Source organism: Lepisosteus oculatus, chromosome 10, assembly GCF_040954835.1.
Source record: "Lepisosteus oculatus isolate fLepOcu1 chromosome 10, fLepOcu1.hap2, whole genome shotgun sequence".
Taxonomy (NCBI): domain Eukaryota; kingdom Metazoa; phylum Chordata; class Actinopteri; order Semionotiformes; family Lepisosteidae; genus Lepisosteus; species Lepisosteus oculatus.
Genome location: NC_090705.1, coordinates 31,175,844 through 31,192,263, shown reverse-complemented (window position 1 = coordinate 31,192,263; position 16,420 = coordinate 31,175,844). Strand labels below are relative to the sequence as shown.

The window sequence follows — 16,420 nt, the reverse complement described above, 5'->3', positions numbered from 1 at the left end:
GACTGAATCTCGTTCTTATTTTGGAATATATCCTCTAGCTACCTGAAAATGATTGATGTCTCTCACCTTCAGTTTTATGATCTAGTATAAGATTCTGAAAGTGAGGATTCTTTATCTAATATCACATTACAGTATATTGCAGGTACTTTTCTTCAACAGTTCTTACTACTGAGAAAATGAAGCAAGGTAAAACATCAACTCATAAAGTACACAAGTCTGCATATTTCTTGTAATTGAGAACTTTATCCCTTGGCGTAATTGGTTTTAAGATTTTAAAGATACTTCATGGGGAAAAGACTTTCCATTAATGTGAAAGTAATGTAGAGTTTTTTATATATATTTGGATGGGCAACAAATAGAGATATTTAATCAAATCTGTCATTATTTATTTTTTAGGGTTGATTTTATCTGGTTGTTTATTTATACATCCAAACCAGAATGAACAACCTTGACAAGTAGAACCTCTATATGGGAGCACATCCACAAGGCTGATGAATTCAAATAAATTCTCCAGGGCATTGCAGAGCCTAGCTCTTTATTTCAGAATATTTCTGGGCTTCACGTGAAGGAGCAAGGCTGCAGCATTTATATCATGATATACAGTACATATTACAGTACATTCCACTCTAGATTATCTATCAAGTAAATGTCAATAGACAAAATAATATTTTCCTAAGACGTTCTTATATAAAGGAATATATGTATATGAAAAGCATACTTTTCCCATTTATATTTTTATTGCATGACCATCACTAAAGAATAATTTCTGTGCCTTGCAGAAGTTTCAGATCCTTCCTATGGTCTGCCATAGAAGACATTACAAAACATTGAAGCGTATACACTTTCTTAAAACGTAATATTTTATTTAAAACCTGAGTGTTCAAACTGGAGAATTCATGGGAATCATGTAAGAAGCATGTTAGATAAGTTACGGTAAATGTCAGAACTGTTAAAACTAAAGAGAGAAAACCTGAAATGCTTTGGTTGCATAAGTGTTCAGATCCATATTTCAATATTTGGTGGAAGGACCTTTGGCAGCAATTGCTAACTTAAGTGTTTTTGGGAAAGTCCCTACCAACTTTGTCCACCAGATTGGTGCAATTTCTGCCCATTCTTTTCAATCGGATTTGCACAAGATCTATCAAGTTTCTTGTACATCATTTAGGCAAAGTAGTTTTCATGTATTTCGAAAACAATTCTCAGTAGGAATCAAATCTTGACTTTGAGCACTCAACAAAATCCATTGTAGCCTTTGGCCTTTGGATCATTGTCCTGATGAAAGATAAAATTTTGCCTCTGTTTTAAATCTGAAGCAGATTTTTCGCCAATACTTTTTTTCATCTATGTTCTACCAGTCTTGGCAAGCTTCACAGTCCCTGTGGATGAGAAGCAGAACTATAACATAACACCTGCCTCCACCATGTTTGACAGTAGGGGTGGTGTTGACTGAGTAATGCACATTGTTGGGTTTGCGTCAAATATAAAACTTTACATTCCAACAAAAAAGTTCAAATTTTGTCTCGTCTGACCACAGCATGTTTTCGGTATCACGTGTGTGTTTTGTTGGAAATCTCATGCAGAATTTGAAATGTTTTCACTACCATATGATTCCCCTTTTTCAAGTGACTTGGATATTGTTGACCTATGGGCATTTTCTCCCATCTCAGCCATTGGACTCTGGAACTGTTTTAAAATCATTGCTGGCTTCACACTAGGATTCCTTAAATGTTTCTTCCTTGCCCAGCTGCTCAGTTTGGAGGAACAGCTTGATCTAGACAGTGTGTGGTTGCCAATCTTAATGATCGACTTCATTATACTTAAAGAGATACTATATTAAGATACTTGTACTTTGAAATATTTTGTACCCTTCTCCTGATCTGTGCCTTTATACAACTTCATCCCTCAGTTTTTAGTTTTTTTGCTTTGAATGTTTGAAATTGTTTGTGTACTGTATATAACAAATATTAATCGCTACATCAAAGTGTCATGAGTACAGGCTTTGAAAAAGGAAAACGTACTGTAAAAACTGTGTAAGGGTCTGAATAATATTGCAATATACTGTAAATTATTAGTAACTCCACTCTAATATAATACATAACAAAAGCAGAGACAGCCCATGAGAAATAATTCTCTTTTGCGAGAATTATCATAGTTACATTTGCTGATACTCAACAAACCTTTAAAATATTTCCAATATTCCTGTGAGCTGTCCAGTTAAGTATTATTAGGTTTGTATTACAGTAGAGTTTTAATTTGCCCCTTGAGCAACAGGCTTCAACAGCATACTGTAAATAATTTCTTTGATATAAAAGCCTTCATTCTTAATTTCATGTGCACTGATTTATTCTGCATTCTAACATGGAAAAATTAAATGCCACACAATAAATGTAAAAATGGTGTACTTACATTAATGAAAACCAAAGGGGGCACAATATACTGTACATTTCTAAACATATGATTAACGAAACATATCAATAATTCTGTACACTCATTTACATGTTTTTGCAAAGCAGTCTTGTACAGACTCTTTCTCAACTATTTACCTGCGTATAAATTTCAAATTTTGCCTGAGGAAGCAGTGATTATATTCAAAAGACTTTATATTTTGAATCTATGCAATCTCCTACAAACTTATGAGGCTTAAAATGCTTAGAATATGTAAATAAATGAGATTTTTAAAGAAAATTACAAGATACTCAGTTGAATAAGTATTTAACATCTTTACTACAGCAACTCTAAATCAGTTGCAAAAGAGTAGTTTGAAAGCTCTCAATATTAATGTTACGAACTCTGAGTAATAAAACTGGTTTCAATTGACTTCAGAGCAAATGTATCAGTCTCTGGATATTCCCTCGGATAGATATTACATTTCAAGCTCCGTGACATGGTGATATGACAAATTGACCATGAAGACCTGGGAGCTTTAAGAACAAATCAGGGATAAAGTGGTAGAAAGACACTGATGAAGAGAAGGTTACTTATCCTTTTCAGTACAGTGAAGTGCCTTACTATGAAATCAAACTCTACTCAGACTACCCTTCCTGAGTAGCAAGGAAAGCAGGAAACTGGGTAGGGATGCCACTGGGAAGCAAGCAGTGAGTCTGAAAGATTCGCAAAGATCTACGTCTTTGATGGATGTCACTGTTCATACACCAACAATATCCTGGTTACTACACACAGCTAGCCTGTATGGAAGAGTGGCAAGAAAGAGACCATTACTGAAAAATATTCATCTTAAACCTCATAACAGATTTATACTGCCAATATATGGGAGAGGAATTAATGTCAGATGAGACAAACATACTGTATAAGTCATAATTGTGCAAGCCCAAACACAGCATATCACCCAGATGGCACCATCCCAGCTGTCAAGCATGGTGGTGATAGCACATAGCATAGAGATGTTTTTCATGAGCTGGGGTTGGGAAGATTTTTCTGAATTGGGAAAATGTTAATGGTGCAAAGAATGAGTCAAAGCTTCACATTTCCACTGGACAATAACCTGAAGCACAAGGTCAAAGGCCCAATTGGTCTGACAAGAAGACAGTGAATGCCCTTAGTAGGCTAATCATTCACCCTGACTTGAATCCAATCCAATTGAAAATGTGTGTAAAGCTTTGACCATCATGGTGCACCAACATTTCCCACCTGAACGTTGTCAGAACTGGAGCGATGCTTCTTTTTCTTGTCCTTTATGTGCTGTACAGGTTATTGCAAAAAGGCAGGGAACAGGCACAAACCTTCAGAGAAAGAAACAAAACCTGGGCAAAACAAGCCAGGAGGCTGGAGTCAAATGTGATGACTTCTGATTAACATCTTTTATCTTGGGATCAGATGCAGCTTAATGTTTACTCCACAGCTGCACAGAAGTTCAGCTTCTTCTCAGGGTTTCATTTAGACACCCTCCATTCCAAAAACTGAAGATTAAAAAGATGAAGACAGAAAGCAGGCCTTAACTTTGCCTTAGGCAAGGGATCACACTGCACTTGAAGCTGAATGATTCGGCTTTTTTAAAATCTTTTGACTTTTTTAGGTTTCCCAATAAATTAGTTAAAGTGCTTTATACTTAGTGCTTCATATTGACTTTGCTTTCAGATCTAAGCACTGGAATTAAAATGGATTACATGACTGATTAACAGTAAAAACAACTTTACGTCAGTACCAAGGTCTGAAGCATACACAACATATAATTGATGGAAACACAACACTTAATTGAAGGAGTTTTTGAAACGTTTAACTTGCAATGTCCAATTGCAAAAAATACGAGAGGCATAACTATTTTGTAGTTATGTTATTATGTTTATTTTTCTGTCAAAGAATAAACCAAATCAGGTTTGGTCAGTGGATGTTATCTCTTGTTGAAGGCATTGGTAAGATGTTCCCACAGACGCTTTATTTTGCTCATGTCAGAAGAAAACACTAACTCCAACAAGACCTCAAAATAATTTTCTTTAATTCAAGCTATTATAATGCTGGGACTATGTGATCTTGCGCTGTCCTGCTGAAAAAAATGAGACTTCAGTATCAGTGAGCAGTAAGGCTGACCTAAGTCTGGATCACAGGCATTCTTGTGTTAAAATAGATTCTTCCCCAAATGATTCACTCTTTCGTTGCCACACAAGTTGGGTTGAGCATCGCCATATCAAACTCAGCCTGACATAAATACATGCATTGTTTCACAGGTCTGTCAAGGCCAAAATGGCATTCATCACTGAATAAAATACTCCACCCCTGTCTCTGTCACCACCTCAGATGTTTTCTGGCCCAACAAAGACAATGACTTATCAGCTGTCAACATTACCCCTGAAAAGCCTCTCAGCATGCAGATCACTTTCATATGCAGATGGCAAACTACAGTCATTCAGCTCATGGGCAGGTTGTGTTTTCATGTTAATTTCCATGCCTAAACTTCTTATTTATGTAGAAAGATTATGTAGAGGTACAGTATCAGACCAATATGAAAGTCATGGGCTGGTGAGGTGAGGCTTTTCACAGACTTGATTTCCCAGTTCTTTTGGATTTGGCTGCTGATTTTTGAAACAGAGCATCTCATTGTTCACGAAACTTCTCTCACAGACAGACTGCCTTCAATCAAGCTGATTGTCACCAGGAGATCATCAACTACTTACGCGTTTATAACAGAAGTTCAGGAGAATGGATAGATCCTTATCTTGCACAGTTCTGCTTGCCTACATACATTTGTCTTGCACCCAGGTCATCCATTTGTACTGTACAGTATATCTTATAACATGCATTCATCCCTGCCTCCCCTACAACCCTTCCTACAACCTTGCATTAATCTCCCTAGGTCATTCCTTGCAAAACTGAAGGAAGGTTTGGGTAGCCTATCCTTTCAGTTAGACTGCCATTCCCTCAGTTGAGTCAGGCCAAATAGTCTACATATTTTGCCCATCTAGAGCATTAATTAGGATATGACCATAGTACTGAAATTGACACTGTCTTTTTAGATGGCTGTGAACACAGATTTTTAATAAACCCATTGTTGTAAATTTTATTTCAACAGAATACCAAACACCAAATACTGTACATCTGTTAGTTTTATGAAACCAGGGCAGTACTCTGTTTTCCCAAGGAAGCAATTGACCGACCTACAGTATCTGCTCATCATGTAAATACATTAAAAAGAATGCTCAATGAGCTGGTGATGTAAAACTCACATCTGGATTTTTAAGTGTGATGCATAGAATGTTTTTTTTACATGGCACCAATCTAATGCAAATCAAAGCACGTGTGTTGATATTGCACTAAACCATTTATGTCACCAGACAAATTGCACACATCACAGGGAAGCCTCAGGCTATACTTACTGGCCGGAGATGGGGTGCTACACCCACTGGTGGGAGGGTGACCCTGAAGCCTTTGGAGAGGAGGAAGAGGGAGCCCACTTATCACTGAGGGGAAAAGGAAAGGATAGGTGCCAGCCGGATAACGGTTCATTTGGTCATCCACAGGAATGTGGCAGGATTGACTCCTGGCTGTCATCTTCATTGCTCCTAGGATCAACGGCAGCACAGGATCTCTAAATCATTGCGTTTATGCCCGTCAACTACAACCTTAACGTGTGGCAGCAAAAAAGGCATTTAAGTAATAGAACGGGTGAAGAAGATACCATCCATTTATTTAGCTGTTCTGGATTCACTCCTCCATGGCTGTCTTCTACTTCAGTTTTTCCTTTTTTTTTCCAGAGGCTGAGGAAAAGCTCATGAAAATCGCATGATAAAGGCAGCCTCTGCAGGGCTGCTAACAAAAGAGGTCCTTCAGCTTCTCATTCTCATTTCAGCACAATCCTCCGTTGTCTGAAAAAGCAAGAAGTTCAAAAATAATGTTACAGCACATGCATACCCTGAGTAAGACAGCTTGCTTCAGATCGATACATGTATATCTGAACATCTATAGAAACAGTATTTTCCAAAATCTTTCACACTACAAGAACAAAATTCCAAAGTCTCTATATTAAACCTTTGCACTCCATATTCTAAGAATTATGCTGTAGCCTATACTTTATGTTTGAGAGAATACAGTTAACAAGGGTATTTTTGCCTGGGAAAAAAATGTAGTGTTTATGTTATACAGAAAGTAAAACTCATCTGGGAAGGAAAAGAATGTTATACTTACAAAACATTGGTACTATTAAAAATTGGTATCAAGTAGGTCACACCAAAAAGCCAGTAAAGATTACAAAAAGGTAAAAAAAAGTGAAGACCAGCTGTTTTGTAATTATCAGAGTTTTAATGTTATGAGTTAACTGAATAACAGAATCAGTCAACGGCACAAAGTAAAAGTCACAAAAATTAAGTACAGAAAACTTGGGAATCTGTAAATATGTAAATCTGTTTTTTTGTAGCCACATAAATGATAATGCTGATTGGTTTGATGATTTTATATATCAAGAAATCACTGAGCATTACTCCAGGATGTGAGGAGGGTGGTGGTGATTCTTGCACAGATGACAGAGATAATGATGGTGTTGAATAGATCTGGAGTATTAAGTAAAATGGGTGTTGGTATTCCTGTCATTATTTTGCAAATGCAAATTCCCTTATAATAAGATAGTGGTACTACAGTACACCACCCAACAAAAATGTAACGCATCATAAAGAGTAGTCATAAAAAGCAACTAAATCACAAAATTAACACAGAATCTAAAGCTGGGTGAGTATTAGTGTGAGTATGAGTGTCACATATCGTGTGAATAAATGGAAAAGAAAGGCCTTATACCGATGCAAAATAAATTACAGAAAACATAATGGTAATACAAACCGAAGCACAGCCTGCCTTATCTAGACTGTTGTATTAGTTTGAAAGCTGCTCACAGTTCAACACTGTTCTCTTGATCTGACTTTTCACTTATCCACTGTGTCACCATCATCATCTCTTCTTGTCAGCTCACTACCCCTGGGCTGTGCTTTTCCTCTCACAGAGGAAGATTAGCTTTGAAGTTTTCACACATCTGTGAGGGGCAGCAGCTAAGGTTAACACACCCTTAATTTGATTACTCCCAGAAACCTCATCTCAGGCAAGGAAGGCCAACAACAGGAAAAAAAAATAAAAACAAAGCAGATTTTCTCCTCCCTCTGGAGAACACAATTTCCATAATACAAGCATCTCAAAAAGGTACTTCATCTTGATCAGTTTTGTTTAGATTAAATTTTACTTGGATTTTAAGAAGGATCAGAATTAAAGATATGTATACTATGTGGGTACCCACTACCCCACTACACTACTACCCACCTAAACTACTATGTGGGTAGCTTATGTACTGTACCATTAAAATTGTGTTTATTAAAGAACTGCTAAATCAATGCAAAACACATAACATCAGTATACCTACACAACACACAGTAGGTTTGGTCTATGCATTTCCTTCCTCTGTTTTTGTGTGACATATGATATTTTTAAATGTGTGCATTTTAAGAATAGATTCTGTTTGGGGGGAAAGAGTAAACTTCTTGTGAACTTGCATTGAAAGAATTAAGCTATGCCTGTGGTTTCCTTTATTATGTTATGCAAATAAGCTTCCCAGTTTAAGCAGAAACACCTTCTATGATGGATGCATTTTATTAATTGTAAATTAATTACAGTGTGGTTCATTATATTAGGTAACTATCTTGCTGGGTTTAAGCTAATAAAGTAAATGTGATAGTTCTGTATTCTCTGGACTAACTTTCTTTTAAATTGACATTTATAAAGTTTCTGAATTTAGTTCGTCATTCATGAAAAGCATCCAATGCAGTAGGAAGCCAGTTCTTTATCCCAAAGAATAATTTAACAATCCATAAGACTGAATTCACCCCATTGGCTCAAGGACGCAGAAATAAAATAAAAGGCAAATATAACCACACTTAAATAATCCTTAGAGCATTCTAGAGCAAGCAAAGGACATCCAGTTATTGTCCAGCCCATCCGATTGGTCCATATAGGACTGTAACTGCACAATGGAAGGAAACAGGAAACAGGCTGGCACATCTGTACTGTCTTAATAGTGTAAAAAGGAAAAACACGAGATTAGTTGTAGGTTTAATTTAGTATAAAATTTACTTTAAATTTACTTACAGATATCAGCAACAGTTGTGCCACAAAAACCACGAGAACCACACAGTAGAATTAGAAGAATAACAATAAATAAAAGAGTAGATAGACTCCAATTAATCTGCACAGTAAATCTAGTTCAGCAGAATTATAACTGCATCAATATAACTGCAGTCATAATGCACCAATCTGCAGTTATAGTGCTATTAAAGTGATATGTAACTACACTTCATAATTAATGATCCCCCAGCTAATGCTCTTTATGGATGTGATTCTTGTAGCTTAATAGGAAGATATTGCTTTAGTACTCTTGAGCATGGTAGCCAGGTAGCTGTGCTACATAAGAGCTACTGCACGTGTTTTTTTTTTCACTGAAGAAATTAAGATACCCTTTTTTTAATGAAAATGTACACACCTTATTTTCATTGCGCTTACTGGTCAATTAATTTGGCAAAATACAATGAACTGTGCATAAATAGAGGTTTCAGCCTGTTTGCTAAATTTAAGCCTTAAACTAAAATAAATATATGGACTATATCATAGCTCTCAATCATGCTCCTGAAGTCAGAAAAGATCAATTTAGATTGAAACCCTCACGCATAAACTTTCTGTTCTGTTTTCAAACCAACAGCATAGAAATTCCAAAAGACATACTGTAACATGCTCAGCTGTTATAAAGAAACGTTTGTGATGAAAGTAGAAAGATATTCAAGTACATAATACAATTATTTTAACACTGTTAAGAAGAATATTGTATTCATAATATTGTATATTCAGAATATTGTATGCTCATGTATATGTATGATCTGACACTGATTACTTCTGTTTGAAACAGAAACTTTCTCTAAGGTGTGGAGTTGCCAAACAAACTGGAGAATACTGCTCATAGCCTGTAGAGGATTCTGGATTTGCTGCAGGGATGTACAATATTCTTTCATGCTGTGTCTATCCCTTAGTTCACACATCTGCTCTTGAACTCTGTGTATAGAGCTAAAGTGTCTGTCTTCTTTCTTGTGAGTGTTCTAGGCATACAGCAGTGAATGTGATAAAAATGAATTAATAATAATTAATTAATAATTGTTTAAACTAATACAGCGCTTTTCTGGACACTCCACTCAAAGCGCTTTACAGGTAATGGGGACTCCCCTTCAACACCACCAATGTGTAGCATTCACCTGGATGATGCGACGGAAGCCATAATGCGCCAGAGCGCTCACCACACATCAGCTATCAGTGGGGAGGAGAGCAGAGTAATGACGCCAATTCATAGAATTAATGTCTTAAAGAAAAACTAAAAGAATGCAATATCATGTACTGTACCTGTTCATATTAATTATATTAAGCCATTTAATACCTCACATGTGAACATGCATGTTATTCTTGACTGCATGTTGACCTACTGACCTTTGGCAATTAAGTATCAATCATGGTAGTATACTCTACAGTTCACATACTTAACCATTCTAAAAGGCTTCTGTAATGTGGCTATAAAGTTGTTTGAGTACTTTAATATTTGCTCAGTGCTCTGTTGATCTATTACCTCAGGGGGTTATCTTAGTTAAACAAACCAGTGCAAGTTATTCTACTGTTATAGTTAACCACAGTTTATATTAATTCAGCTAAATAAACACAAATGTAAACCCACCAAAATATTTGTATCACTTAACTCTTCTCTTTTGAGCACACAATTATTATTAATGTTTCAGAAAAAAACACACATCTTAAAACATTTTTAAGACAGGTTTATATTTAATTTGATCCTTTAAGCTGATTGTCTTTTTATTGTTTTATATATCGCTTACATTTGAAATAGATGGTAGAGATATTTTAACATAAGACGGACTTTCTAAAATAAAATATTGTTATCAAGAATTAAATTGTGCTAAAACAGTATTTTATATGGCCAGAGATCTTTAAAGGCAAAATGAAAAAAATGAGACTCAAAATAAAAGAATCTAATTTTTCAATGATCATTGACCAATTTTATTTTAATTAAGATAAAGTGAGATTGCTTAAAATAACTTTGATTTGATCAAATAGGCAGAACTGTGGCACAGTGGTTAGCAATGCTGCCTCGTAGCACTGGTGCCCTGGGTTGATCTCTTTACCTGGGGTGCTAATCTGCACAGAGTTTGTATGCTCACCATGGTGTCAGGAGTCTGCTATGGTAGGTTAATTGGCTTATGGGGAAACGGGCTGTGTGTGAGCATGTGTGTGTCTGTGTGTGTGCCCTGCGATGGACTGGTTTCCCATCCAGGGTGTGTCCTGCCTTGTGCCTGTTGCTTGCCGGGATAGGCTGTCTTGCAAACCTGAACAGCTGTAGATAAAGTGATCAGAAAATGGATGGACGACATCCTATCCTGTTGAAAATTGCACAAGGTCTTCACATGTTTGTTTTTATTACAGAATTTAATATTAATTATTATACGAATTAAATAATTTATAGAATTAAAGTACTCGTATTAGTTTATTAAGGTTGTTTTACTATAAACAAAAGTACTCCTGAAACATTCTGTAGGACTGGGTACAGAGTAGGGAAGAACTGAACGTGAACCTTTTTTTTTGTATGAAAATTCAAGCTGACATAATCACATTCCTTTATCTTTCAATACATGTAAATTGAAGATGAACTTTTGAAAAGTGAAAAAAGTACAGGCTAGAGATAACTTAATTTTATTGAAGGGCCTGGAGATTTAACTGTCAACTGAGATAAAAGCTGCAGAAAACCACTAACAGGTTGAAATCATGTCAAAACTGCAAGTACTGAAAAGGAGAAAATGTTGCATTCAGTAAGCGGTACTTATTGAAAAGAGTGCTTACAATTTTTTGCTCAGATATTTCGAAAGACCTAACAATTCTTTATTTTCTAAAAAAATATTAGATTTTTTCAAGTTTTTCCATACAAAACTTTTTAAAATGTACAAAATATACCACATTAATCTTAAATATACTTATTAATAAATGGAAAGGAAATAATGATTTTTTTTTCATTTTATTCATACTGCTATGTCTGTGATTTATTAAATCCATGTCATGTCGTGTCTTCTCTTAGCGTACTAGAAGATTTAAGATCTCTGCAACATTGATGTACTACAGCAGAGTATATTAACTTTTTTGTGATCAGTCATAATTCTGGAAGCAGTATTACAGAAGCCTATTAGCGCTATGGAGAACTAATATTTATTGCGTTTAAATGAAAAAAAATGCATTTAAATGAGATAATTATTGCATAAAAAATATTTTTTTGTTTAGACAAGATACTTATGGTGTTAAAAAATATAATTACTTTGTTAACAATATTGCCTAATGCTTACATAAAATACATTTGAATTTTGAATTACACAGCGAAATGCAGGACACGTGTCATTTGAAAGGAGAAGGAACAATGTTTCTGTCTTTACCCCTGTTGCTGACAATGCATTAGCAGAGCGCTATCTCGTTTAAATGCCACACTATGTCTTTTAAAAGCAAAATTATCTCGTTTAAACACAATAACTAACTCCTTTCAAGGCAAATTTATCTTGTTTAAATGCAATAGGTTTCTCATGTAAGCACGTTCTTATCTTGTTCAAACACAATAAGTTAATCGTTTAAACTGCAATATTATTTCATTGAAAAGCAATACTTTTTCTCCCTGGGCACTAATAGGCTTCCATACAATATCCAATATTAAAACAAAAATAAAATGCAACGATATATAAACGATATTATTGCTATTTGCCAAATAAAAGCAATTGTATAAGATAAGATTAGATCAGATCACTTTATTAGCCATATACAATTTCTTCCATTAGGAATTTGTCTTTTCGCATACCCCAACTTGCTCTCCATGAGGGAGACAGGCAGGGAGAGAGAAGCTTGGGGTCAGAGCGTGGAGTCAGCCATTGTAAAGCACCCCTGGAGCAGTGGGGGCTAAAGGCCTTGCTCACGGGCCCAATGGAGTAGGATTCCTCTGCCAGCCGCGGGATTTGAGCCAGTAACTTTCCAGCCACAGGCGCAGATCCTTAGCTACAGAGCCACTGCTCCGCCCATTTTTATGGAAAACAAATGAGAAAAAAAATAAAGTAACACATACATGAAAACTTCTTTTTACCATTCTGACCTTTCTGGCATTCAGCATAACAGAGTTGTACTGTACTGTACATTGGATTCCAAGTCTCAAACATTGGTAATTACATACCTCATGGTATATATGGCATGATACTTGTGTTATGCTGTATCCTGTATAACATGGCAAAACATCGTTTTACTCTTTTGTTGATTTTGAAGTCAAGAATTACTGCAGGATTCACATATTTTGTGATTTGTCAGGAGTTATCAAGTGAAGGCTTTTAGATCGGAAGTTTACCATAAAAAATCAACTATTCATGCGGTGAGCTTGTTTTCAAATGAACCTCTATACCTTTATATACACTATAGAAAGTAACCCTATTCATTGTGAAGAAACCTTTGGTGACAAATGAATGTGAATGATATGGACTCCAAATTAATTTTCAAGGAGAATTTATAAACTGTTGTAGGAAATCAATTGAAAGTCAGGTGGATCCCACTGTTAACAATGACAAGAGGATATGGATGTAAAATTAATCAAAGACAAATTTTATGAGTATTATTATATTTACACTACAATCAAGAGATGTGTCTACTCACTTTTTTAAGAGATATCAAAGAAAATCATAGAATACTGTTCATAGAAAAGTGTTGTCTTTTCTGTTGCTGCAAAGCTTAAAGTTATCTTTGCAACCTAGTTTATTCTAGGATCAATGTTTTCAGATGTTTTAGAATTTAAAACACTTGAAAAGAACATCTATACAATGTTTCAGATGATTAACAAAATTTAGCATAACATATGATACCCAGCTGTGACTCATTAAGAATAAGAAATGAACACCTTGATTAATAGGAAGGATTATTAGGTTTCAACTGGAAAATGTATAATTCAGGCCAAATATTTCCTAACTTTACATTTCTTTTTGGAGGCATAAGCTGTTTGAAATAAACAACTCTTGAAGTATGTTCAACTTATACTTACACACTGTAGTGTGTTCTATATAAAAATATAATTTGTGTCCTCTTAATTAAAAAAATAATGCTATGATAGTTGGAACGGGTGCTGCTTTCTCGATGAGACATGCAGTCTAGAGGTACAGTAAATCGCATTACTGCTGGAGACAGTTTCATATACTGTCTTGCTATGTTCCATTAAAATCTTCAGCCATGAAATAACAATCAGAAATAATCATTATTTAAAAATGTAATCAGTGGTTTCAGGCTCCATCAAACATTTTAACTAGACATTATACCTGAAAATACACATGCAGTGTATACAAATGAGAAGTGTACCATTTTCTTTAAACAGACTTCAGTTATATCCAGACCTGCATCACTATAAAGCAGTATCAACTACTTCTCCAAGCATGAGCTTTCAAAATTGCCTTGAAGGTAACATACACTAATCATGTTATATGGTGGAATCACCATACCAATGAAGACAGACCATGAAAAGTACTGTTATTTAAATAAAATAAGCTGCAGTTCAATGTCTTTGTACATACTGTACTACAGCAGTGGATATACTGCAAACAGTCACTTGTACTTTTTTAATATGAGGATTAAAAGATTTTGTGTAAAGTTACAACAGCAAAACAACAACAATCATCATAATCCTCCTCAACAACAATTATAATAACCTTAAGGTAATCAACCTTATCAGTGTTTTTGAAATCAAGAAAATGTTTAACAGATTTCTTTGTTTTGTGGGAGAAGGGGTTTTAATGTATAACCTCGTATTCCTAGTCTTGGCAAGCCCTTAGAGAATTTTCAAAGAATGTAATGAAATGACCTGTCATGCTTGACTGATGTCACACCTTGTCTAGTGATGGAAAACGTCACCGGAGTATTTAGGAATGAGAAAAAAATGTAATAATGAGCACAACCTTGGGAATGTGAGTCAAAAAGGTCAATATTACTGTGCAGCATGAGCATATTTGCTGTTTGCTTTCATGTGTAATTAATCAAGGCAAAGCATCATACAGCTGGCTCACCATGGTCATTATTGGTCACATAACATTCGATCAGTAAATTATATTTGCCTATTATTTATCTTTTTAGTATAATATATCTACATATCTGGCTATTCATTTGACCTTCCAAAACACATGCATGCACTTACATATACACACATATCAGATCTTTTTTTACATTATGGAAACCTAGCAACAGTCATTTCAATCCCCAGTATGAATTTCTTCACATGAATAATAGAACAAAGCATTATTTCAACACAAAACAAGATTGTCTGATCCAACCCAAATGTACAACAAGCCAACCAGGGCTAAGAAATCAAACCCAGCTACTGTATGTGTCCGGCTTGTTGTAGTTAATTCTGAGTTCTGTCCCTGCTGTTCAGAAATGAAATGAGGAATCAAAGTTCTTAACGTTCCATTCTTGCAAGCATAGAATGAACTTCTCTCTGCACCGGTTATTTCCATGACAAATGACAACTACGACTCCTTTAATTATAATAAAAATAACAATTGCTTACACTTACAGTATATAGCACTTTTCTGGACATTCCACTCAAAGCAATTTACAGGTAATGGGGACTCCACTCCTTCCCCCTCCACCACCAATGTGCAACATCCACCTGGATGATGCAACAGTAGCCATAGTGTGCCAGAACTCTCACCACAGGGGAGGAGAGCAGAGCAACGAAGCCAATTCATAGATGGGGATTATTAGGAGGCCATGACTGGGAAGGACACCGGGGTAACACCCCTACTCTTTTCGAGAAATGCCCTGGGAGTTTTAATGACCACAGAGAGTCAGGAAGGAGTCACATCTCATCTGAAGGACGACGCTTGTTTACAGTTACAGTGTCCCCGTCGCTATACTGGGGCATTAGGACCCACATAGACCACAGGGTGAGAGCCCCCTGCTGGCTCCACTAACACCTCTTCCAGCAGCAACCTTAGTTTTTCCCAGGAGGTCTCCCATCCAGGTACTGACCAGGCTCACATATGCTTAGCTTCAAGGGGTTGCCAGTGGTGACTTGCAGGGTGATCCCTACTTTTAGGATCTTTACCTACTCGTGCTATGAGAAGCATGAAAAAATAAAAAAATGCAGACTTTTGCAGATAAAAAAGATCAGAGGTGTGCTGGTGAGAAGTCTACAGGTGGTCACTTTAATGCGGAAAAGTTGGCCATTTATTTTCCCAAAATGTGCAAAAGGAGATGACTAGTATGGCTCCAGCATTAAAAAAAAGCATATTTTAAAAACATCTGGCTCTACTGGCAGACAAGGAGAAAAAATAAATAGTCTGAAAATAATAAATCAGCATTTTAAACAACATTACTGTAGTTAATGGTGTGGTGACATAAAATATAAGCTTTTCACTTTTACAGTGCTTTTTGCAGGAGAATTTTGATCCACTAAAACAAATCAGAATTTAAATAAAGCACCTGGGTTGTGATATCGCTAGAACATTTTTTTAATCACAAAGGTCTGCTTACTTTTAAATGGTTATAGTAGAATTTAAAGCTCAGAAAAGTTTTACCAAACAAAACACTATTATCAGGAATCTTAATTTAATTTGGGATTGCAATGTGATTTGAATTGGATTTGATTTAATTTTTGCCTAATTACATGCACATTTTAAGTTTGCTCTCCTGTAACATATACCAAAAGAAGTAACTCAGAAAGCAAAACTATAAACACTTTTCTCTTTACTAAAAAATCCAAATGTAAGGCCTGTTTTGCATATTTTTTAATATCTTTAAAACAAGATAAATGTGTCTTGTTTTCAAAACACATACTGTATATATTTTAGGGATTCAGAACAATCAATTCTGATAAAATTTAATTAATAAA

General features: G+C 35.6%; 1 protein-coding gene across 2 annotated transcripts in view; it reads right to left on the bottom strand.

The window, feature by feature from the left end:
- LOC102697701 (retinoic acid receptor beta) overlaps window positions 1-16,420 on the bottom strand; it is a 246,308-nt gene that overhangs the window by 123,250 nt on the left and 106,638 nt on the right. For both annotated transcript variants that reach the window (XM_069195083.1, XM_069195084.1), the window contains one exon: window positions 5,829-6,317. In XM_069195083.1, coding sequence (XP_069051184.1) covers window positions 5,829-6,009 — 181 coding nt within the window. In that variant the 5' untranslated portion in view covers window positions 6,010-6,317. The remainder of the gene's footprint in view (window positions 1-5,828; window positions 6,318-16,420) is intronic.